The sequence below is a fragment of the Cannabis sativa genome, chromosome 9 (assembly GCF_029168945.1).
Source record: "Cannabis sativa cultivar Pink pepper isolate KNU-18-1 chromosome 9, ASM2916894v1, whole genome shotgun sequence".
In the NCBI taxonomy this organism is placed as follows: domain Eukaryota; kingdom Viridiplantae; phylum Streptophyta; class Magnoliopsida; order Rosales; family Cannabaceae; genus Cannabis; species Cannabis sativa.
The window spans coordinates 35609162-35632293 of record NC_083609.1 but is presented as its reverse complement, the minus strand read 5'-3'; the positions used below and the strand labels follow the sequence as shown (position 1 = coordinate 35632293).

The following is a 23132-nucleotide window of genomic DNA, read 5'->3' as shown; positions in this document are numbered from 1 at the left end:
ATCCTTTCGCCGCGAGTTTGGTATTCTCCGGAAACTTGGTTTACGACCAGCTGAGAATCGTTGTAGACTTCCACCCTCTTGGCTCCTACAGCTTTAGCCAATTTTAGCCCTGCTATCAGGGCCTCATATTTGGCTTCATTATTCGAAGTCGTGAAGTTGAATCGGAGTGCTGCCTGGAGCCGCAACCCAGTAGGTGATATCATAGCCACTCCGGCTCCTGAACCGTTTTCATTAGAAGCTCCATCCACAAATACTCTCCAAGTGGGGATGGGTGGCTCCGGTGTATTGGCTGTTGCCTCGGCTTCGTTACATTCGGTGATGAAGTCCGCCAAGGCTTGGCCTTTTATGGAAATCCGGGCACGTAATGTAAGTCGAACCGACTCGGCTCCATTGCCCACTTCGAGGAGTCTTCCGGATGCTTCAGGCTTCTGGAGAACTTGCCGGAGTGGATGATTGGTCAAAATTCTGATCGGATGGGCTTGGAAGTATGGTCTCAACTTCCGTGATGCCATCAGGAGGCAGAATACTAACTTTTCAATAATCGGGTACCTTGTCTCGGCCCCTACCATGCGTTTACTAACATAGTACACGGGGTGCTGAATTTTTTCTTCCTCCCGGACCAGTGCAGCACTGACCGCATGCTCGGAGACGGCCAAGTAAAGGAACAAGTCTTCTCCAAGGACGGGTTTTGATAGGATAGGAGGTTTGGCCATGTGGTCTTTTAACCTTTTGAATGCCTCCTCGCATTCATCTGTCCATTCGAACTTTTGGCATTTCTTCGCATGTTGAAGAAGGGTATGCACTTGTCCGTGGACCGTGAGATAAAGCGGCTCGGTGCGGCTACCTTTCCTGGTCAAACTTTGCACGTCCTTATGTTTCTTGGGGGATGGCATGTCCGGGAGAGCTTGGATTTTCTCCGGTTCGCCTCGATCCCCCTTTGGGCGACTATGAAGCCCAGGAATTTTCCCGACTTGACCCCGAAGGTGCATTTTTTCGGATTGAGTTTCATGCCGTATCTCCAGACGACTTCGAAACATTCCTCTAAGTCGCTTGCATGGCTGTTGCATGCTTTGGATTTGACGAGCATGTCGTCTACATATACTTCCATGTTTCGTCCCAGGAGGCTTTTAAACATCCGGTTAACCATTCTTTGATAGGTTGCTCCGCGTTTTTCGATCCGAAAGGCATGACTAGGTAACAGTATACCCCCTTATCGGTCCTGAAGCTAGTGCACTCCTGGTCTGCCGTATGCATTTTTATTTGGTTGTACCCAGCATAGGCATCCATGAAAGACAGCAGCTTAAATCCGGACGTGGCGTCCACCATCTGGTCGATCCTGGGCAGCGGAAAGCAGTCCTTTGGGTAGGCTTTGTTTAGATCTGTGAAATCTATACAAACCCGCCAAGTCCCGTTTGGCTTGGGCACCGGGGCCAGGATTGGCCAGCCATTCCGGATAGTATACGTCGCGGATCATGCCATTGGACAAAAGTTTATCCACCTCTTTCTCTAAGGCCTCGGCTTTCACCGAGTCGAGCGGCGTCTCTTTTGCCGTACGGGGGGCATGTCCGGTTGACATTGAGTACATGGGTGATGACATGAGGGCTGATGCCGGTCATGTCTTCTTGGCGCCATGCAAAAATGTCGATGGCGCCCTTCAGTGTTTTTATTATTTTATCTTTTTCCTCCGGATCTAGGCTTCTCCCTATCCGGAGTACTTTGGTGGAGTCGTCGTCGCACACTGGTATTTCTTCGACGTCCTCCATTGGTTCTACGACCCTTTCGGATCCTATGCGAGGATCCAGCTCGTCTTCTTCAGCCTTCTCTATTTCAGGGGGCCCCCGGACCATGAGTACTGGCAAGTGGGTGGCAACATTGTAACATTGCCTGGCCTCTCCTTGATTTCCCCTCACCGTTCCGACTCCGGCTTCAGGTAGGGAATTTTAGGCATAGGTGTCGGATTGAAGTTATTGCACCGAAGTCGACGAGGGCCGGTCGGCCTAAGATTGCGTTGTAGGCTGTTGGACAGTCTACCACCACGAAGGTGCAATACTTGAATGTGCTTTGGGGGGTATCCAGGCACAGGGTAACTGGGAGCCTGACCTTTCCCATCGGGATTAGCGTTGTCCCGTTAAATCCTGTGAGCTGCGACCCACTAGGAGAGAGGTCCCGGTCGGTCAACCCTATCGCAGTGAAGGCTTCTTTGAAGAGCAAGTTCACGGAACTTCCGTTGTCAATCAGGACCCTAGCCACCACTTTATTTGCGATGGGGGTCTCTATGACCAGCGGGTCGTGATGAGGAAAACGTACCGTCTTGGCGTCTTCTTCCGTGAACGTTATGGGTTGGTCCATTAGCCGAGGCCTTTGAGCTGGGAGTTGAGTGACCTCCCACACCTCACTGTGTCTTGCGGCCTCGGCATATCTCTTTCGCTCCTTTCGAGTGTTTCCTCCGATATGGGGACCTCCGGAGATCATGGCTACCCGTCCATTAGGCGGGGCGGTAGTCCGGTATATGCTTGGGTGTCACTGCGGGAGCAGCTGGAGGCAATACTCCTGCTGTACCCCCTGGTGTTCCCGAAGGCATACCCCCTGCCACCTGCCCCGGGTTAAGGTGGGGCAACCTATTTTTGATCCACTCATAGAGGTGGCCCAAACGGATCAGATTCTCAATCTCATCTTTGAGATTTTTACACTCATTGGTGCTGTGGCCAATGTCGTTGTGGTACTCGCACCTTTTACTCGGATCTCTCCGGAGCTGTCTCTGTACAATGGGCCGGGGTCTCCGTAGTGCGTATTCGCCTTGTGGCAAAATATACACGTTCCCGAGAGTCCGTGAGCTCGTGTCTTGGGTGTATTGGGGTGTGTACCCCTTCTTTTGGCGCTTCTCTCCCGTTCGGTGTCGCCCTTGGAAGACCTTTTGCTTCGCGACCCCGGGTAGGGCACGTAAGCTAGCGGTCGGGGCAGCCCGTGAAGGAGTCCGTCCATTCACCCCGGACGGGTTGCCGTAATGGGAAGATGCGGGGGCAAAGCTTGGCCCCCGTCGTATCCGGGAGTAGCGAAAACCGTATGCCACTTATCGGAGGGGTCGCGGTCGGGACGGGCGATACTCACGACATGTATCCCGCTATCCCGTGGGATAATAGCCTCCGTAAGCCACGATCCGGGCTTCTTCGAGGTTAATATATTTTTGGACTCGCTTCTGAAGTCCCGAAGGCTAGCGGCGCCTTCTTGCCGTAATTCGTTCCGGAAGGGAGTCCCGGTGCGGATTCTGCTTGGAGAAGCGCAAGCTGTTGTCCGTCGTCGACCTTCTTGGTCTTCGAGGCTTCCTCTCGGAACCTCTTGATGTAATTCTTCAAGGTCTCGGTGGGCAGTTGCTTGATGTTGGTCAAGGCACTAACCTCCAAGTTGACCTTCCTGGCGGCGACAAATTGTCTCCGGAAGTTGGTTTGGAGTTTGTTCCAACATCCCACCGATCCTGGTTCCAATTTCTTGAACCATTCCTCTGCCGATCCGCTCAGAGTGAGGGGGAAGCATAAGCATTTGGCGTCATTGCTGACCCGCATGACTGTCATGACTCGGTTGAATCGTGACAAGTGATCACTGGGGTCGGAGTTCCTAGTATATGCCGCCATCTCGGGCATCTTGAAGTTTTTAGGGAGCTCCGCCTCCAGGATATGTTTGGCACAAGGCTCCCGATCCTCACTGTCCGAGTCGGGGTCATCTCCCTTCTGCCTCCGGGAGACTCGGGCAATATCTTTTCGAAGTATGGCAAGCTCTGCCATAATCCCTTCGTTTACAGTGCCCGAGGAGACTACGGGTCTGTATCTTTTTTGGTCAAGGTGATCCCGGAGGTCACCTTGATTCCCATTGATTTGATTTCTCAGATCAATGGGTGGACATCTCTGTCCTCCTCTTCCTCTACCCCCTGGTTCCTGGTGCACGGAAACGCTTTTCCGGTCCCCTCGATCTTGAGGGTCAAGACTCCCTCTTTGGGGCTTGCCCCTCTGCGGACCTTTCCCTTTAGGGAAATCCGAGCGGACCTTTCGCGGATCCTGCGCCCTTTTCTTTCGACCAGGGGCAGAAGTAGGGTTTTTTGTTTGGTTTTCCTCAGCAGGGTGCCTTATAGGGCTAGGTTCCCTAGGCCTTTGCTGCTGGGAATTAGGCGAAGACGTCGCTGGCTCTCCGTCGAGTCCAGCGGCCATCGCCTTGGGATGCACGTGAATACCAGCTGCCTCCATGGCTTTCTGCATGGCTAGCATCACTTCATGCATTTTTTGATTTTACACTTTCTGAGCTTCGATCTCAGCTTCATGATCGATAGCTTTTTGTCTGAGGAGCACCAGCTCTTGGTAGCTTCCATCATCATAAGCATACTCGTCGAGGTGTTCCTCGTGGTTTTCATCGGGAACTACTCCTTCTTCTTCTTCCTCGGACTCCTCTGCTGCCCTTGAGGCTACATCTTCCTCATTGGGATCTTGAGCGTCTTCTAGAGGGCGAGGGTGACGTGTAGCTCTTGTCTCCACCATTATCGTGAAGTTAAATGCTTGTTGTGAAGCAGCTTTCCTCAGCTCTCAATGAAAGCACCAAAATGTTGACCGAGGTTTTCGGCAACTATTAAAATATAATTATAATAATGAGCTGTAAGAAAGTGAGATGAAGACTTTTTACGTGGTTGGGGCGTTAATGAGCCTTAGTCCACGAGCCACTGCTATTAATGGATGTGTTTAATACAGATTCTACACTTGAGAGAATGTTTTTCTCTTAAATACAGAGAATGTTCTTGGTGAGTTTTTTCTCTTCTTGCTCTTTTGCAACCAAGATTCTCCGACCCCATTAAATGAGCTTTGAGGGGGTATTTATAGTGTTTTGGTGGGGTAATCCCTAGAATTGTTCTTACACATGTGTTTGTAAGTATCCATAAAGTTGGGCATTTCCGATGAATATACCATGGGTGATGCATGGTCAAATCCCTAGGTGCTGTAGGGTTTTTATGGAGAATGTCCTTTTTGTCTTATGATTGACGTGACTCTTCGCAGAGTAGCCGTCGCTAGACTTAAATGATCATTACTGTAGCGCTGCTGTTCGGGGGGTTGTGCCTTAGTCGGACTTTATTGCGTGTTACAGTCCCAACACGCTTCCTCCCATGCAGCATTAAATGCGACTTGATTTCTCGGGAGAGACCTGACACATCCCGGAGGGCCTTCACGCTATACTAGCTTCCAGGAGTAACTTGTACTCCGGGTGTCTCCTCCGGGACCCATGCTAATAGCGCTTCCTGGTGGCATAAAAAGACTTAGCAAATCTTTCCAAGTTATCTGATCCACGTGTCCCCTCTTGACTGGTCCACGTATTTTGGGCGAATTTTGGAGCAACAATCCTCATAACATTTTATTGTATCTTAATTTTGATTACTTAATCTCTAGCAAGTATTTTCACTTCAAATACTAGTCTGCTATGTTGATGATTTAGTCTTAAAAGAAACTTAAAGTTTCAAACTAATACAATAAGTCACAACTAGATAACTCTCCAAACAATAAAGAGGTTAAATGTATTATTTAACCAGACATCTGCCATTGAGTGGGAGCTATCTGAGATGTAATCAAATAAAGAACATTAGAAGATATTCAAGAAAGATTTATTAAAGTGATCTATATGTTAGATATTAGGGAACTGTATATTAGTTATCCTTGTATCTTCCCCAGCTCATTCGAATTCTTGAGATGGTGGTTACTCTGGGGGTGGAGGAATTGTTCTATAATAATTCAAGCTCTACCTGAGAAGATTTATAACTTTGTAAATTCGAAATTACCAGAAAGTTATTTTACTGAAGAAAAGTCTACACTGTATTATCTCAATTTCATATTTTAAAATATGAGAGATATGTCTTCTGTTTATTCAGATGTACTTTAAAACAGTAAGGATTTCAGTATCCCTTGATGAGTAAAGCATATAGTAAAGGATGTTTCATAAATGTATTTATGAACTAGTTTCCAGAAGTTTGGGTGGAGTCAAATATACTACACTTGATCTGAAGATCAAGACATCAGATTGATTTATTTGCACAGTTTGTTTTATGTTAGTGCAAGTGGGAGTTTGTTGGGTTTTGTGCCCTAAATAAAACCCTTTACAATCTGATTAGTTATCAATATAAGAAATTTGAAGTGATTTATGTTTGCATGAATTTTACATGCTAATGGTTTAATATGTTTATTACATTTACACATAAAATCTGTTAAGTCCAGATTATATGTTTATTCACAATTACAGTATCGTCAACACAGTGGAATGTGATTGTGATCATATGAATCAAAAGACTAAGTCCCTGTTTCATCAGTGTTTTGGATTTACACTAATGTGATAATCAGCGATGATGTGTACTTACACTTGGAGTAAGTGTTATGTTCTTTCCAGGACATTGGTAAAGTATACTAGTTTCGAATGTATGGAGTATACATTGGACTGGACCGATATTGCAACTTAGTTAAGATATTAGAAACTTACCGTCATATCTTTCCAAGTCAATATCAGTAGTTGATCTTAAGATTAAAAGAATCTAAATCTTGATATGCTTAGGCTCAACTTAGGAGTACTATTCATGTTCTTTGATTTATTAGTTAAGCCTACTTTTGGGTCAGGGTGATACGTATATTTTGGGAACATGATAGTATGATTGAGTGGGAGTACTGAACATAAATATGGAATGTATAGCTTCTACTGGTGTATAGAAGTCAAGTGATGATTCCCTTCGAGCTTAGCTAAATAGAAGTAAATGGATGAGCTCTTGTTTAAGTGACTAATTCTTAGATCACTAAACAACATTTACAGGTAGCTAAGTGTTTTAAGGGGCAAAATACGTTGAGGGGTGAGAACGGTAAAATTATCCCATCTCGATGTAAATCATCTATATAGAGGATCTTTGATCACAATAAGAATATAACAATGGTTAAATGAGATAGCATATCTATATCGTGGAACATATAATATGCTCTATATAAGTCTGAGAGTGCAATTCTAAGTTCTAAGAGTGGATTCAACGAAGAATTAATAATTAGGAATTCACTTAGTAAATTCGGTTCACTTATTGGAAGCTCAGCATATAGATCCATGGTCCCCATTCTAGTAGAGACTATACTGCTTGTAAGACTCAATACTTGATTTGTGATTAATCAATTATAATTCTAAAGTTAGACTATGTTTGATTTGTGAATTTTCACTAAGCAGGGGCGAAATTGTAAAGAAAAGAGATTCTAGGTTTATTTATTAATTAATAGACTTTATATGTCTAATTAATAATTAAATTAAATGACAATATTATTTAATAATCTATTTTAGTTATTAAATAATTAGTTTTGGCATTTAAATGGTTAGAATTGGAAAATTGGCGTTTTTGAGAAAATAGAAATAAAAATTGTGAAAATTGCAAAATCCAAGTAAGGCCCATTAACACCTATGGCCGGCCACTTGGATAGCTTTTTCCAATTAATATTTTCATTATTTTAATGCCAAATAATTGCTAACCTAAACCTAGTAGTTGCCTATAAATAGAAAGTGTTGGCTCAGTCAAATAACAAGTTTTCAATGCTTTTTCTGTGAGAAAATTATTTTCAGAAAAATTGAGCCTTCCCTCTCTCTTCTATAGCCGAACCAAGCCCTCTCTCTTTTCTTCTTCTAAATTTCGACCCTTAGTGATAGAGTAGTGCCCACACACAGCAAGTGGTACCTCAATCATAGATTGGAAGACTGTGAAGGATCACACCCAAAGAGAAGGACATTCGGGCTCAGATCTTGATAATACTCTGCGACAGAAAGGATACAAGGGTTAGAGATCTGAGTGGAAGGAGACATTATTCCGCTGCCATCAATGTAAGGTTTTCTTAACTTTATGTTTGTTTATTTATCGTTTTAGAAAGTTCATATTTAGGGTGTTAAACAACATACTTGTGAGTAGATCTAAGATCCTGGTAAAATAAATTCCAACACTTCACCTGTTCGAGAGAGTGATAGAGAGAGAGAGAGTGATAGAGCGAGATAAACGGAATGAAAAGAAAAAAAAAAGAAAAAGAAAGAAAGGAAAAAAAGAAAGAAAAAAAAAAGAAAATTTATTTTTTATTTATATATATTTTTTTAATTTTAAATTAATTTTTTTAAATAATTTTTTACGTGGACCAATAAAATTATGTCACGTGTACATTGTGTCCAGTCAACATGACACTTAACACCTAAAATGGACGAAAATGTTAAATTGCTAACAAAATATGATTATTAAAGATTTTGCCCCACAAATTTAAATTTTAAGATTAACTGAAACCAAAATTAAAATTTTAGAAGTTTTATTGCCATTTACCCACAAAAAAAAAAAAAAAAAAAAAAAAAAAAAAACAAAAAATTTGTAGAACATCACATAAATATTATCGCTTCCCTCGCCTAATATGAGGGGAGGAGAAAATTGTCATAAAATAAAAACACAGAAGTGGGGATGTGTCGTTAGGGCGGGCGGGCCTACACCTACTACTTCTCACTATAAAATAGCCTTCAAACCCATTGTTGTGTGTTCTACTTACCTCCGTTTTTATTTGGTGTTTCAACTCAACAGCATTTCCAACTCTCCTCCAACCTCAACTCCTTTCCAACTCTGATCATGGCGTTTGAAAAGATCAAGGTCGCTAACCCCATCGTTGAGATGGACGGTGAGACTTTTCAATCTTTTGTTTTTCTTTGCTTTTTTGTGATCCGATCTGTTCTCACACGTGATCTGAATCTATTCTGATTCATCTCGATTCTCTATTGTTTCGCTTCCTTTGAACGTCCAATAGTGAGAAAGAAAGGATGTTTCAATATCGTTTTGATGTCGTTAGATCCGATTGCTCTTTTCGGCTCAAGTTATTTGTGCCGTACTATGTCTTTTTGCAGTTGACTGCTTCTATTGAAAATTTCTGTAATTTTTTTAATGGATTCCGTTCCGATCTTAAAGTGCCATGGACTAAATTGAAAATAATAATAATAATAATAATAATAATAATAATAATAATAATAATAATAATAATGAATTAACTAGTTTCGGACGTGTTGGTTTTTCTGTTGGTACAACTTGATGTGATCATTATGTGCTAAGAATTTATGTCTGCTTTTTTATTTCAGGAGATGAAATGACAAGGATATTCTGGAAATCAATAAAGGACAAGGTCTTTACATTTGTTTTTGGAATTTTTTCTACTAAATTATAGTAAATAGGAGCTTGAAATATGTTCACTCCTGGATTAAAATTTTGGTCGGTTTTGAATTCAGCTTATTTTCCCATTTGTCGATTTGGACATCAAGTACTTTGACCTTGGCCTTCCTAATCGTGATGCAACTGATGATAAAGTTACAGTTGAGAGTGCTGAGGCTACCCTTAAGTAAGTGTTTTTAATGTCCCTGATTAATTGTCCAAGAATGTTTCCTTGTTATCCTAACCTTTTCTGTTCATTTTTTCCTGTAGTATTTGAAACCTTTTCTTGTCAGTTCCTTGTTAATAATCTTCGACTGATGTTGTTCTTTAAACATATTTTGTATCATATGTTATACTTTTATTCTTCTGACTATTGATTTTTTATTTTTGAAAATCCTAGGTACAATGTAGCAATCAAATGTGCAACAATTACCCCAGGTGGGCTGTATGTATTGGGAATTTGAGAATGTTCAATCATCCTTTAAACACCTAAACTACCTTTTCCCTTTTATGATGCTGTAGTATTTTCATTTAACTTATCCGTTTGCATATCTTTAATCTACAATTGCTGATTGACAGATGAAGCTCGTATGACGGAATTTGGCTTGAAGAGCATGTGGAGGAGTCCAAATGGGACCATTAGGAACATATTGAACGGTTGGTATACAGTGTCACTGTAAACTCCATTATCTTTTCGGTTTGTTCATATTCAACTGAAATCTGGTGTTTTCTGCAGGTACTGTTTTCAGGGAACCAATCCTTTGCAAAAACCTCCCTCGTCTTGTCCCAGGTATTTTTCTTTGACATTCTGTTAGTGTCCTTCAAACTCCCCTAGACTATATGTATGCTGATTGTTCTTAATATCAGGATGGACGAAGCCAATATGTATTGGAAGGCATGCTTTCGGTGACCAATACAGAGCAACTGACACAGTTATTAAGGGAGCTGGAAAACTGAAGTTGGTGTTTGGTAAAGCTTTTTCACATTTGACATCATTATATATATATTAACTGTTAGCTTTACTGAGTGTAGGGGGAAACATCTCTCTCTCTCTCTCTCTCTCTCTCTCTCTCTCTCTCTCTCTCCCTCTCTTGTTATCCGTATACTAAGTAATAGAAGTACTTACAGAGCCAGAACAAGGTGAGAAGACAGAGTTTGAGGTTTATAACTTCAAAGGTGATGGAGGAGTAGCTTTGGCTATGTACAACACTGATGAGGTTTGTTCATGTAATTTCTTCAGGAGCTTTTCAAATAATTTTCTTGATTCCTGGAAACAGCCTAATGATTTGTTTTTATAACTGTTTATGTTATATGGTTGTTTGTAGTCTATTCGTGCTTTTGCTGACGCTTCTATGAACACTGCCTATGAAAAGAAGTGGCCTCTTTATCTGAGCACCAAAAACACCATTCTTAAGAAATATGATGGGAGGTATGGCAACATGTGTTTCCGCTAGTTATTTGTAAATTCTGATTTCTTTTCACAATCATTCTTAAGATATCTGTATCTTTTATTTATTAACACTGTTAATAAAGATTCAAGGACATATTTCAAGAAGTTTACGAGGCCAGCTGGAAATCTAAGTTTGAGGCTGCTGGAATCTGGTGAGGGTCTTCGTAAATTTGATTTACCCTGATCATTATTAGGTCAACCTGCTATAATCTTTTGTGATTGAATTTAAAGGTATGAACATCGGCTCATTGATGATATGGTGGCTTATGCACTCAAGAGTGAAGGCGGTTATGTTTGGGCATGCAAGAATTATGATGGAGATGTACAGAGCGATTTCTTAGCTCAAGGTCCGTCTAAGAACAATATTAAAAGTTTGTCAAATATATAAGTGTCGAATACAAAATATATTTTTGAATCTCTAAATCATATTCAAGTTATTTAATCTCTAACTAGTGCTTTCTTGATCACAGGGTTCGGATCTCTTGGGTTGATGACATCTGTATTGGTATGTTTTTCCAGCGTCTTTTTAATTGATCAATTATCATGGATCGGTCCCTTGTGAAAGGGAATAGTTTTTTTTTTCTTTTTTCTTTTTCACTAAAATATCTGTTGAACTGGTTGTTGTTGTGAATGGTTTGTTTGGATGCTAACCTTAGTTACAATTGGGTTCAGGTGTGTCCTGATGGAAAGACCATAGAAGCAGAAGCAGCCCATGGTACAGTTACTAGGCATTACAGGGTTCACCAAAAAGGAGGTGAAACTAGCACAAACAGCATTGCTTCTATCTTTGCTTGGTCTCGAGGGCTTGCTCACAGGTATATTTATTAAGTTTATCCTAGTTCATACTTGCTAAAACATTCGTGAATAAAAGCTAATTTAATTTTGCTCAGGGCTAAGCTGGATAACAATGAGAGACTTCTGGATTTCACTGAGAAGCTGGAAGCTGCTTGTATTGGAGCAGTTGAATCTGGAAAGATGACCAAGGATCTTGCCCTAATTATCCATGGATCTAAGTATGTATTATAAAATGTAATAAATTCACTGATAGTTGCGTGACCAATGCTTGATATGTGTATGGACATGATGGTGCAGGTTGAGTAGGGAACATTATCTGAATACTGAGGAGTTCATTGATGCAGTATCGGAGGAACTAAGAGCAAGACTTTCTTGCAAGGCATAATTGTATGTTAATTATAATTTTACTAATGCGCTTTTGCAATTTTTATATTTGATTTGCTGTCAGGAAGAATGACTAATAATTAGGCGAGGCCTCATTTTCCATTCTTGAATATTCAGGGCACTGAATAAAGTGAGTTTTTGCTGCAGGGCCAGGTATGGTGGATGGCATTTTAAAAGTTGGGATTTTTGAGAAGAAATAAAGTAGGGATGATGATGGAAAAGTGGCCTCTCGATCCCTTGTGGGAGAAATGTGATGTGTTGTTTTTGGGTTGTATGATTCAGTGGAGGGAATTGGGGTTTTTCTTTGTTATTGTTGTTCCCAAAGACAGTTCAGGTTCAATTTAATCTCATTTTTACTATTAACTGTTCTATTAATCGAGCAAAAGTGATTATTAGTTAAGTTTATGCTTTACTATCGACAATGCCGAGATTATTTCACACTATATGTTGACAATTCTCGTCTCGTAATTATCATATAGTATCAATCTATTTTTGGTTTAATTAACATTTATAAGTTAGCACTTGGGATCTACTTTGCGAGAAGAAGCCCAAAACTATTAGGCTATGCCTATGATTCACATAAGTACACACTTTTTAGGTATCTGTTCTAGCCGAAAAAAAAAGTATTTTTTTTTGAGTGAAAAAAAATAGTATCTAAATTAATATCATTTTGGTATCAGTTTGCACTTTGTTTTTTGTTTTTTCTTTAAATAATAATAATAATAAAAGCACATCCAGCTTTTTAAGTTTTAATGTTTGAATAACTTGTAAATTTATGTGTATGAAGATTGGAAAAACACTATTTTGGCGTGCATCTAGTAGTGCTTTAACCTTTCAGCCGTGATGCCTAGTGGGAATTCTTGTACATGGTGAATAACTATATTCAAATTGAAAAGGAGATTCGAGTTTCTATGTTTAAATGAGGCCCTAATAACAAGATAATCCCCCGCTAATTAATATTACCAATGTATGCTGCTCTTCGAGTTTCCTTTTTAGGCTACCCCCACTTTGAAGTTTCCCTATTCACTCTAATTCTCCTTTTCTCTCTTCTCTTTATACCTCACTTGGCTGCCTAACTGAAACTCACCCCTTTCGACGTACCTTGATTGCTGGTTGCTTAACCTTTGTAGTGCCACTAAAAATGTCAAACTTTCGTAAAATGATTTGAACTAACTAGGGTATCCTTGTCGAAAGAAAAGAAGATTAGTATCCCGAAGAAAGAATAAAATAGCACATTGACATTCATCTTCTTCTCAAAGCCCTTTGAGAAGAGGGGCAACTAGTGAAGATGCCACAAAAATAATCACTTTTCCTTCTAAAATAATAAAAAAGTAGGTTATAATTGATCAATAATAATACTCATTTTTTTGATTTCTCATACACAATAATGTTAATTTTATTAAAAATTATATCCATTTTTGTAGATAGAATCTTCAATGAGTGAAAACAAGCACCCAACCTAATAAAGTTGTTGAGTAAGGTCAACTTTTGAGCCCCAAGTTACTTGGTGAACTTTACTAAGTCACATTCCTACTTTAGTCTTCACACCCCAACTTTAGAGCTGAAGAACTCCTCAAGCTAACATGGGGTTCCTCTTAAAAATAATTATTGATGAGCGAAATAGTCCATATCTATTCTATATAAAATGTGACTATATAACAGAATTTTTGGTTTATGAGAAATTATTGGGTGACTTTTTTTTTAAAAAAAAAATTATATCTATATATAATATAAAGGAAAGCACAAGAAGAGTTTATGTGTCATTTTATAAAATTTTCTTCCTATTTTTCCTAATTTCTAACTTATTTTCTTATTTTGTTTGAAAACTAAACCACACAAACAAACTAAAAGTCCCACATTGTTTAAAAACTCTTTAGGTTTTATCTATGTAGGTTATAAATAATATTCTTATTACAATACTTTCCTTTATCTAAAAAATATTATTTTTTTTATGGGTGATTGATTAATTTCTTACTCAAGTTTTTATTTTGCCTAATTAGTCTCAATTTTTTTATTTTTTTTTCTGAAAAGAATACAAAATATATTTTTGTACTTCTCAATATTTGTGTTTAAAATAATTATAAAAATAGATCTTTTAATTATATAAAAAATATTTATTTATTTTTTATGTGGGTGATTGGTGAACTTAATCTTGCCCATTGTAATTTTTTTTAAAGTGAATGCAGAATATATTTTTGTATTTTCAATCTTTGTTAATTTTAAAATAATTATAAAAAAATCATTTAATTATTTTTTCGTATAAAAATTATTTTCTTATAATTCTTTATTTTAATTTTATTTAATAATTAAAACTATATTAATATATTAATAAATGATATTTATTAGTATAATAAGACACCTTAAATATATCTTTTTTATATATACTTCTTTGATATGAGACTATTATGAATGTTAAACTTTTAAGTTATATATATTTCATCAAATATGTAAATGATAGATATTATTTATTTACACATATTTTTACATTTTTCAATCTTTGCAAAATATTTAAAATTAAAAAAAAAAATCAGTTTTTAACAAATAAATCAATATGTATATAAAAGAAAACACTAAAGAAAATGAGGTGGCATCCTACAATATTTTAATCCATTTTTACTATAAAAAGAATTTAAGTAAATTTAATTTATTTTATATATTTATAGATATTGAGAAATATGACTTCTTAGTAATTTTTTTTTATTATTATTATTTGTGAAAATCTCACATGAATTAAGAACTACATAATTAATATACTTCTAAACTATAAACAAAGTATTCTTACACTAACTTTTATTCAAAACAAATATGGACAGAAAATATATAAATTATTTTAACAAAACAAAGCACAATAAGAGTTTGTGTCATTTTATAATTTTTTCTTCCTATTTTTCTTATTTTCTAACATATTTTAAAACCAAACCACACAAACAAACTAAAAGTCCCACATTGTTTCAAAACTATTTAGGTTTTATCTATGTAGGTTATAAATAATTATAAAAAAATCATTTAATTTTGTTTTTCATATAAAAATTAATCTCTTATAATTATTTATTTTAATTTTATTTAAATAGTTAAAACTATAATGATTTATTAATATATGATATTTATTAGAATAATAAGACACCTTAAATATATATTTTTTTATATATACTTCTGTGATATGAGACTTTGTGAATGTTAAACTTTTAAGTTATATATATTTCATCAAATATGTGAATAATAGATATTATTTATTTACACATATTTTTACATTTTTTAATCTTTGTAAAATATTTTAAATTAAAAAAATCATTTTTTAATAAATAAATCATCTATATCTGTATATAAATATAAAAGAAAACACTAAAGAAAATTAGGTGACATCCTACTATATTTTGATCCATTTTTACTATTAAAAGAATTTTTGTTAATTTAGTTTATTTTATATATTTGTAGATGTTGAAAAATATGACTTCTTAGTAAAATTTATTATTATTATTATTTGTAAAAATCCTATATATGGATTAAGAACTACATAATTAATATATTTCTAAACTATAAATAAAGTATTCTTACACTAACTTTTGTTCGAAAATATATGGTCAGAAAAATGCGAGGCATCATCCTATTATTTATTATTTTTTTTTAAACGCAACATCCTATTATTTTAAAATTCTATATTCTTTATTATTTTTTTTCTTTTACATATTTTTTTATAAATTTGTTTTCTAAGTGACGTTTGATATACTTACTAAAAAAATTATGTACAACTATAAAGTATAAATAATGATATAATAGATCTAATTATAATTAAATTAATGAATATATAATCAATTTTTTTTATAGTAATTAATAATAATATCTTATAGTAATTAAATGAATCAATAAGAAAATTAAGGTGATAGAATAAGAATTTAAAAATTATTTTATTTAAATTTAAAAATAATTAGAAAATAACAAATGATCATAATTTTTAATATTTTTACTCATTTAGTAAAAATATTTACAACTATTTATTAGAATATAAATTTATGAAATAAAAAATACGAAAAAATAATCATAAAATAAATTTTATTTTTTTTAATAATTATAACGATAATATTTGTCACAAAATCTTCACTTTTTTTTTTATATATATTTTAAAATAGCAAATTATATTTTTAGTTTCAACACTATTAATTTGTTTATAATATACACGTTAAAATGTTATATTTTAAATTATATCATTTAATATAATATATATACATAGAAATTATAAAAGTTGGACAACACCACGCGAAGCGCGGCTTAGTTCCCTAGTTAAAAAATAAGAGAGGTTAACTCTCACGTTAACTTCAAACAAATTGAAATTAAACCCTTTAACCAATCTGAATAATTGATATAGTTAATAGTAATTATATTGAGATTTTTTTTTTGCGTACAAATCCGAATATAGTGATATGCACATATATATGTAGAAGATGTTGTTGTTATCTAATATCTTCTTCCCAATATTATTTAATTGAATTTATTTTATATTAATTAATAAATAGTTGAGTCGATTTCAATCTTATTTAATCGATAGATGAGTCGATTCCCAATCAAACAATCGATTCTAGGTGGGTTGCACATACTGCTTAGATCTTATTTACATAATATAATTTTAATTTACTATTTTCTTAAATCTGATCTGATGCTTTAATATTTTCTTAACACTATGTATGTAATGTATATTGCATATGATCTTACAGTTCTATATAGTTAATTTGAAAATAATTGGTTAAATATAATGACGATTCAAAGTTAACTAAGAGAAGTCAGTTTAATTTCCTCTCTGGTGATCAAGATGGTGGAATGTCACTTGAATGTTATCAATGTCAAGCAACTCAGTGAGTACAATTGGTATTTCAAGCAATAATTTTAACTTCACAGTGTAACTTAATATCTATTTGAGTGTTTTTCTTCTTCAGGGTAATTTTGATTTATTTGTTTTTGTATTTGTGTGGAGACATTTATTGTTTGGGTTTGATTGTGAATTTTTGTGTTCTTTACATTGTAATGTTCTCACATCAACTTATTTGTAAAATCCAGTTAAAGTGTTTATTTGGATTGTTTTTATAATGAAATGCTTTTTTTTTAATAATAATAATAATAATAATAATAATAATAATAATAATAATAATAATAATAATAATAATAATAATAATAATAATAATAATAATAACGTGATCATTTTGCTTATAATTTCTCATTTCAAGAATTACTAATGATAAAATGATTAACTTTGATAAGCTTATGTGCAGGTTATATAAGCAGTAGAGGGAGATTTGGGAATCTATTATCTTTACTGCATTTACATGACTCAACCTTTCCATAACTCCTTTCAAATTTTATCTTTCACTTGGTAAAGTTGCTTCTTTCTTTCCAAACAAATTTATTTGATTTTTTTTTATAAAGAAGAAAGAAACTTCATTAATCAACTCAACACAATATAACCAAATGAACTTCTCCAAAGAGAAGCAACAAAAACAACAAACTAATAATTACATATCATTCTTTGGAGTAAGTTTTCCTCCACTCTTGTCCTTTTTCTTTCTTTTATCAAGCATAACCTACATTTCACATCACTTTTAATTTTGTTCACTGTACTATTAACAGAATTAGAGTAAAGAGAAAACAAACAATTGTTTCGATTCCTCCAAAGATGATAAATTGTGGATGCCAACACATCACTCTTATTCTGTCCAAAAGCTTCGGTCTCGTACTACACAACCATATGTTCCAACTATCAACATTTTTGGACCACCCTTCAAAACCCAGCCATTGAAAGATTGTATTAACCACCTGGTTTGACAGTTTACAGTAGAAAAAAAGGTGGTTGTGGCTCTCGGGTTCAGCCTCACACAACACACAATTCAAGTGTTCTACCTGAATATTGAACCTGCTTAACTTGTCCCTTGTTAGCAGCCTTGAGTGAGCAGTTTGCCATAGCTGAAATGCATGTTTTGAAACATTCAAACTGCACGAAATAGCACCAGCAGCAAGATCAACATTTTGTTGCAGCGAAACGTTGTAAAGTTTAAAAACTTTAAACACTCCACTACAACCAGCAACATTCAGATCATCCTGTTCAAATACATTTTGCAATCGACAAAGTTTTCTCCAATACCAACTCGCATCCATCTTCAAGGTATAAGACCAAAACTCTCTCCCTTTTAGATAGATCGAATTGATCCATTTGACCCATAACAAATCTTTCTTATTCTTTAAGTCCCAAATGAATCTAGCAAGAGAAGCTTTATTCCATTTAGAACCATCTTTAAACCCAAGACCCCCATAAGCTTTAGGAAGACAAACCCTCTCCCAACTCGTCAAATGGATTCTAGTGCGATTTTCTTTCAACCCCCAAAGAAAACCCCTACATAACTTCTCAATCTCTTTTAACACACTTTGGGGTAAAAGGAAAATTCTCATCCAATAATTTCTTAAACCAATCAAGGTAAATTGAATCAATTGGATTTGGCCAGCATAAGAAAGGTACTTATTGGCCCAAGAATGAAGCCTACTCTTCATTTTCTCTTAAAGCTGTTTGTTCAACTCATTAGCGTATTTATTTTTAGAATCAAACCTTATATGGCTGCATAGTAGACTTAGTTCGATTGTCTTGGAGAATATTTTAATCTTCAAAGATACCTGTTTGATGTCAAATTCATTATTATTTGTTTTGAGGGCACTATTTCTAAATCTAGACAACATTCGTCAGGCTCATTCAAAGACAAGGGCAATGGACTTTCAAGTTTGGAGAGAACTGAAATTGATGTTGCTGTAGTTATGTGGTTAAGGATAGAGACAAAGCATTCAATTATTGAAGGAGATTAAAGTATAGATGATGATAGTGATGAGAATTATGCTAGCACTTAGAAACTTATGTTTGCTGTCAAAAGAGAGCCCAACTTTAATTTTGCTTTTCTAGAATATGGACATGGTATCTTAGATGTGTAAGGTATTATTAATTCTCTGATGTTCATTTCATTGATTGTTGACACTAAATTGCCCAAACATTAGCACTTTCTTTAATTTAGTAGGAGAAGAATTTCCATTAAAAATCAATAGAAATAAAAGAGATCTTGAATTAGAGTTAATAAGAGTATTCCTTGTTGCAGTGATAGAAATGATTAGATTTTAAAAATAAAGTGTCAATTTATATAGAGTTAATCGATATATTAAATTAATGGGATATCACTCTTAATTCTCCAAACTCTCTTCCTGCCATCATTTCAGTAGTTGGAAATCCTTCCAGTAAATCTCTCTCTTTTGAAAGGATCTGCTATAGTATTTTTTTTTCTTTGCGTTATGTATAAATATATAAAAGTCAGAGATTACCACACAATAAATATTTTATTACTTTCGTAAATACTGCTATATTTATCATGCTAATACTCATTATTAAAGTGATTTATTTTTACTTTGTTTCTTAGAGAATTATTTTCTAAATTTCTATGATTTCAATTTAATTATAAACCACCTAATATAAAATTATGTATACGTGCCTTGTACGTAACTTTTTTCTAGTTCTTATATATGACTCAATACTTTTACATTTAATCCATGTGGGACAATGTTCTCTAATATCCTCCCTCAAGGTGGTAGTCATTTTTTCTCACCAATCTTGAATCACCTTATCACAGGTCATGCTATTTGCTCGCTTATTTTTGTTCGAATCTCAAGCCTCTTTGCACCTTCTGGATCTCATGCGGCTGGCTAACCATCTAAATAGGTGTGGATTAAAAACCCGTTAGAGATATAGCTCTATGAAGCTTATAAATATACAATACTATCAAGAACACAAATAACTTGCAAAAGCTTGAGCTAGACCATGAACTCATGATCTTTATTTATAGACAAAGGAATACAAGGACAAATTTGTTACAATAAAAACTAGCTGTAACTAACTCTCTTAACCAAAGTCAAAGTAACTGAAAACATAGCAACACCAACAGAAAATAAACTAATAGGTGTTTATCCTATATTTATGGGTAAGTGATTTTACGAGTGTTCATCCAATCCAATCCAAGCCGTACTATTTTCTCATAGTGCATCTGATCTACATTAAGTGTAAATTTTATATTTTGGATCAAAGCTAGTTACTTTTGAATATTTAATTATTTATTAAAAAAAATATTTTTTTAACATAACTAATAACAAAATAAAATAAATTATTGTTGTTTTCTGTCTCCAATAATAAATTAAAATAAATAAAAAAAAAACTAACAAATCTAAAGGAACAAGAAAAAAAATATATGTATAAAGAAATGCTTATTTTATATTAGATTATAATTTCCTTATATTAAGAATGAAGTATATATTTGATCTATTAAATTTTAAAATATATTTGTAAAACATGTGTTAGATTTTTAAATCTTTTACATTAAAATATTAATTATACATAATTTTTTTAAAATATAAATAAATATGTGTGGATTGGAATGGATCGATTATTTTTAAATATCAATCAACATTCAATCTGCACAAGTGCAGATATCTGTACTTTGTGGATTGGATTATGCATATATTATGTATTTTATGAACACCCTTAAGTGATTTTACTATAAATTGTTGTTGGGGTGGTTATATTACATGTATGTAGTCATTTTTGAATAGATCTATACATTTCTACTTGTGTTTTATTGATTTTATGAAACAAAATAAGTCAGTGAAGTTCTCGATGTTATCTCAATTTTTACCCACATGACGTAGCATGTCCACGTAGGTAATATTGATGCCACGTGGAGTACAACTTGTAAGCAAGAAGACCAAGTCATCATACACAACATATCAATTGACGAGGAGGCCAAATACTTAAGTGGAACAAAGAGACAATAAACTGGTCAGCTTAAGGGGTCTGGCCAGACCCTCGGCCGGCCCTATTGCTAGCATAGGCTAGCAGCCTCCAACAAAGGAAGGGCCGGCCAGCCTCCATCCTGGCAGGCACTTTTTATGCCTCTACATCTTACATCTTAGACAACACTTCATGTCACGAATTGGGCTTCAACAACCCACAAAAATAGGACATAATGTTCAGTTATTTACCTATTCTTGGGGACTAATTAAAATATTATTGATTTATTATTTTAATATGTAACAAATAAGTGATATGTCCTCATTTTAAGGGATATCAACATATCATCTCTTGTAAGCTCTCCTACATAAAGTGCACTAAACTGAACCTAATCTCTCTTAGTGTAAGTTTTGAGTTCTAAGTGCAAGATACTCTTTGAAGCTCTAAGTTCTAAAACCCTAGTTCTCTCTCTCTCTCTCTCTCTCGCTCTCTCTCTCTCTCTCTCTCTCTCTCTCTCTCTCTCTCTCTCTCTCTCTCTCTCTCTCTCTCTCTCTCTCTCTCTCTCTCTCTCTCTCTCTCTCTCTCTCTCTCTCTCTCTCTCTCTCTCTTCTACATGCCCCAACTACTATGGAAGAGACTAAGTTTCTCTCATCTCTCCTACTTGAGATTTGCTTCTTGATTTTCACTATTGTAATCTTAAGAGAGCCATTTCAAAATCCACAACACTTGTGATCTGAGTGGTATTATCTCTATATTAATACAACCAAAAGGGGAGTAGGTTATTTCCCGCTAACTAACGGGGCCAAACCTCTATAAAAATATTGTGTCTCTTTGATTTACTCATTCTTATTGTGTACACATAGTGATATCAGTCATCGATACGACTTCGCTGTCGGTTAGCCAAATTTGAGGTCAATAATTTGGTGCTTTCATTGAGAGCGTTGTCTATTGATCTGATCTATCACCATGGATGTAACAAAGAGAACGATACAACTCTTGCCTCATCGGGTCTTCCTCAAGATCTCATGACTACTAATCTTGTTTGTTCGTGTTCTAGCCACCACTAGAGTCTCCACAAATTTGATGGATGTGGCCAACCCTGCCAACCCGACAGGTAAAATAAACTTGACCAACACAACTAGTTAGGTCGACACTGCCAACGTGGCTGATCATAATGACTGGCCTCTACCGCCTATGGTAGATCCTCCATTGGCACCTCGTATGGAGGGTTTGGCCAACGTGGAGCAACCTTCGGGCACTATAACTAACTTTGGTCCCTAGTATTATGCTAGGGAAATGGGGCTAGAAATTGGTTAGCCAGCCATTGGCGAGCCTCACGTGGATTTGGGAGAAAATTTTGAATAGGCCAAACTTAGAGAGATTGTCTGTAAAGTTGGCCAATGGCTGCGATGCATTCGCACAACAGAGACGAAAATTTTTTAGATGTATGAATGACTAAGAGTACATCCTTTGATCTCATCAGGTGGAACTAGACTGCTGTAACAGAGAAGCTGGTGACTTGATAAGGCGGTTCAATGAAAGAACTATTGGGAGAGGTCAGGATCTGATCATAGATACTCTCGAAGGGAGACTAGTTGACAGATTGGGCAGGGTCTAGTGACAAGCAGTCCAATTAGGTTTTGCAAGAACTAGGACGGACCTCCCCCTGCTTGAAGGTGGAAAAGTCCTGCCACACAGATCTAGTGGCAGGAACAGCCAAACTCTAGCAACTAGTTGCTTGGGGGCCGGCTAGGGATCTCTGGCTCAACAACACCCCCATTTGTCCAACCTTTGGCAGGCCAGCCCCTTAGTAGTGCACATCTGGTTGGCCAATAGGGCAAGCTTCCTCTCTAAAATATTCGAGAGCAAGTCATCCTAAGGTCATTTTTTGACCGGCTAGGCCCAAGAACGGGTGGAAATATCCAAGACAACATCAACTCGAGAAGTGAATACAATCAATTCAAGCATTTAGATCTACCAAACTCCAACAATTGGTGTGATCTACTCCTGTCAACACACAGGCTGCACCAACCAATTAGGGGAGAACAGGAAGCAGACTTTGCCTAGTATAGAGCTAGCCGACCATGCACAACTGCCCAGGGTAAGGCTTGTTTGCCATGGCCAATTTCTTACCTAGGGCTGGCCAGCCAAAGCCAGATGCTAAGCCTGGGGCTGCCCGCCCTTGAACATACTCTTTCCTTGGGTATGGCCAGTAAGGTCCTGACCAATCCAGGGCTGCATCCCAATCAAGAAAGGCCAATCTACCAGGCTTGCAGCATCAGATCCTTCTGTGCAAGCACAGTTGGATCAAATAAGAGACATGATAAAGGGCTTGGCTGACCCGAAACCATTTGACCTTGAACTGGATAGGTCAAGGGGCTCACCATTTTAGTGTACATCAATGCCCTGCCCTTACCCAAGTTCAAGATGCCGGTATGGAAAATGTATACCGGGCGAGAAGACCCTCTAGCACACATCAAGTACTTCGAGATACAGACTGA

The 23132-nt window shown here is 36.1% G+C and overlaps 1 protein-coding gene across 2 annotated transcripts; it reads left to right on the top strand.

The window, feature by feature from the left end:
* Positions 1-8419: 8419 nt before the first annotated feature.
* Positions 8420-12234, top strand: LOC115722083 (isocitrate dehydrogenase [NADP]). 2 transcript variants are annotated; one of them, XM_030651202.2, is made up of 16 exons: positions 8420-8684; positions 9136-9179; positions 9283-9392; positions 9606-9643; positions 9785-9862; positions 9942-9995; positions 10073-10174; positions 10334-10422; positions 10531-10634; positions 10739-10807; positions 10887-11002; positions 11126-11160; positions 11328-11470; positions 11546-11668; positions 11748-11837; positions 11982-12234. In XM_030651202.2, the coding sequence occupies exons 1-15, from the start codon at positions 8636-8638 to the stop codon at positions 11833-11835; spliced, it is 1242 nt and encodes a 413-aa protein (XP_030507062.1). In that variant the 5' UTR covers positions 8420-8635; the 3' UTR covers positions 11836-11837; positions 11982-12234. The 2 variants fall into 2 exon arrangements, with proteins under 2 accessions (XP_030507062.1, XP_030507063.1); XM_030651203.2 differs by having other exon boundaries at positions 8434-8684; positions 11952-12234.
* The last annotated feature ends 10898 nt before the right edge of the window (positions 12235-23132 follow it).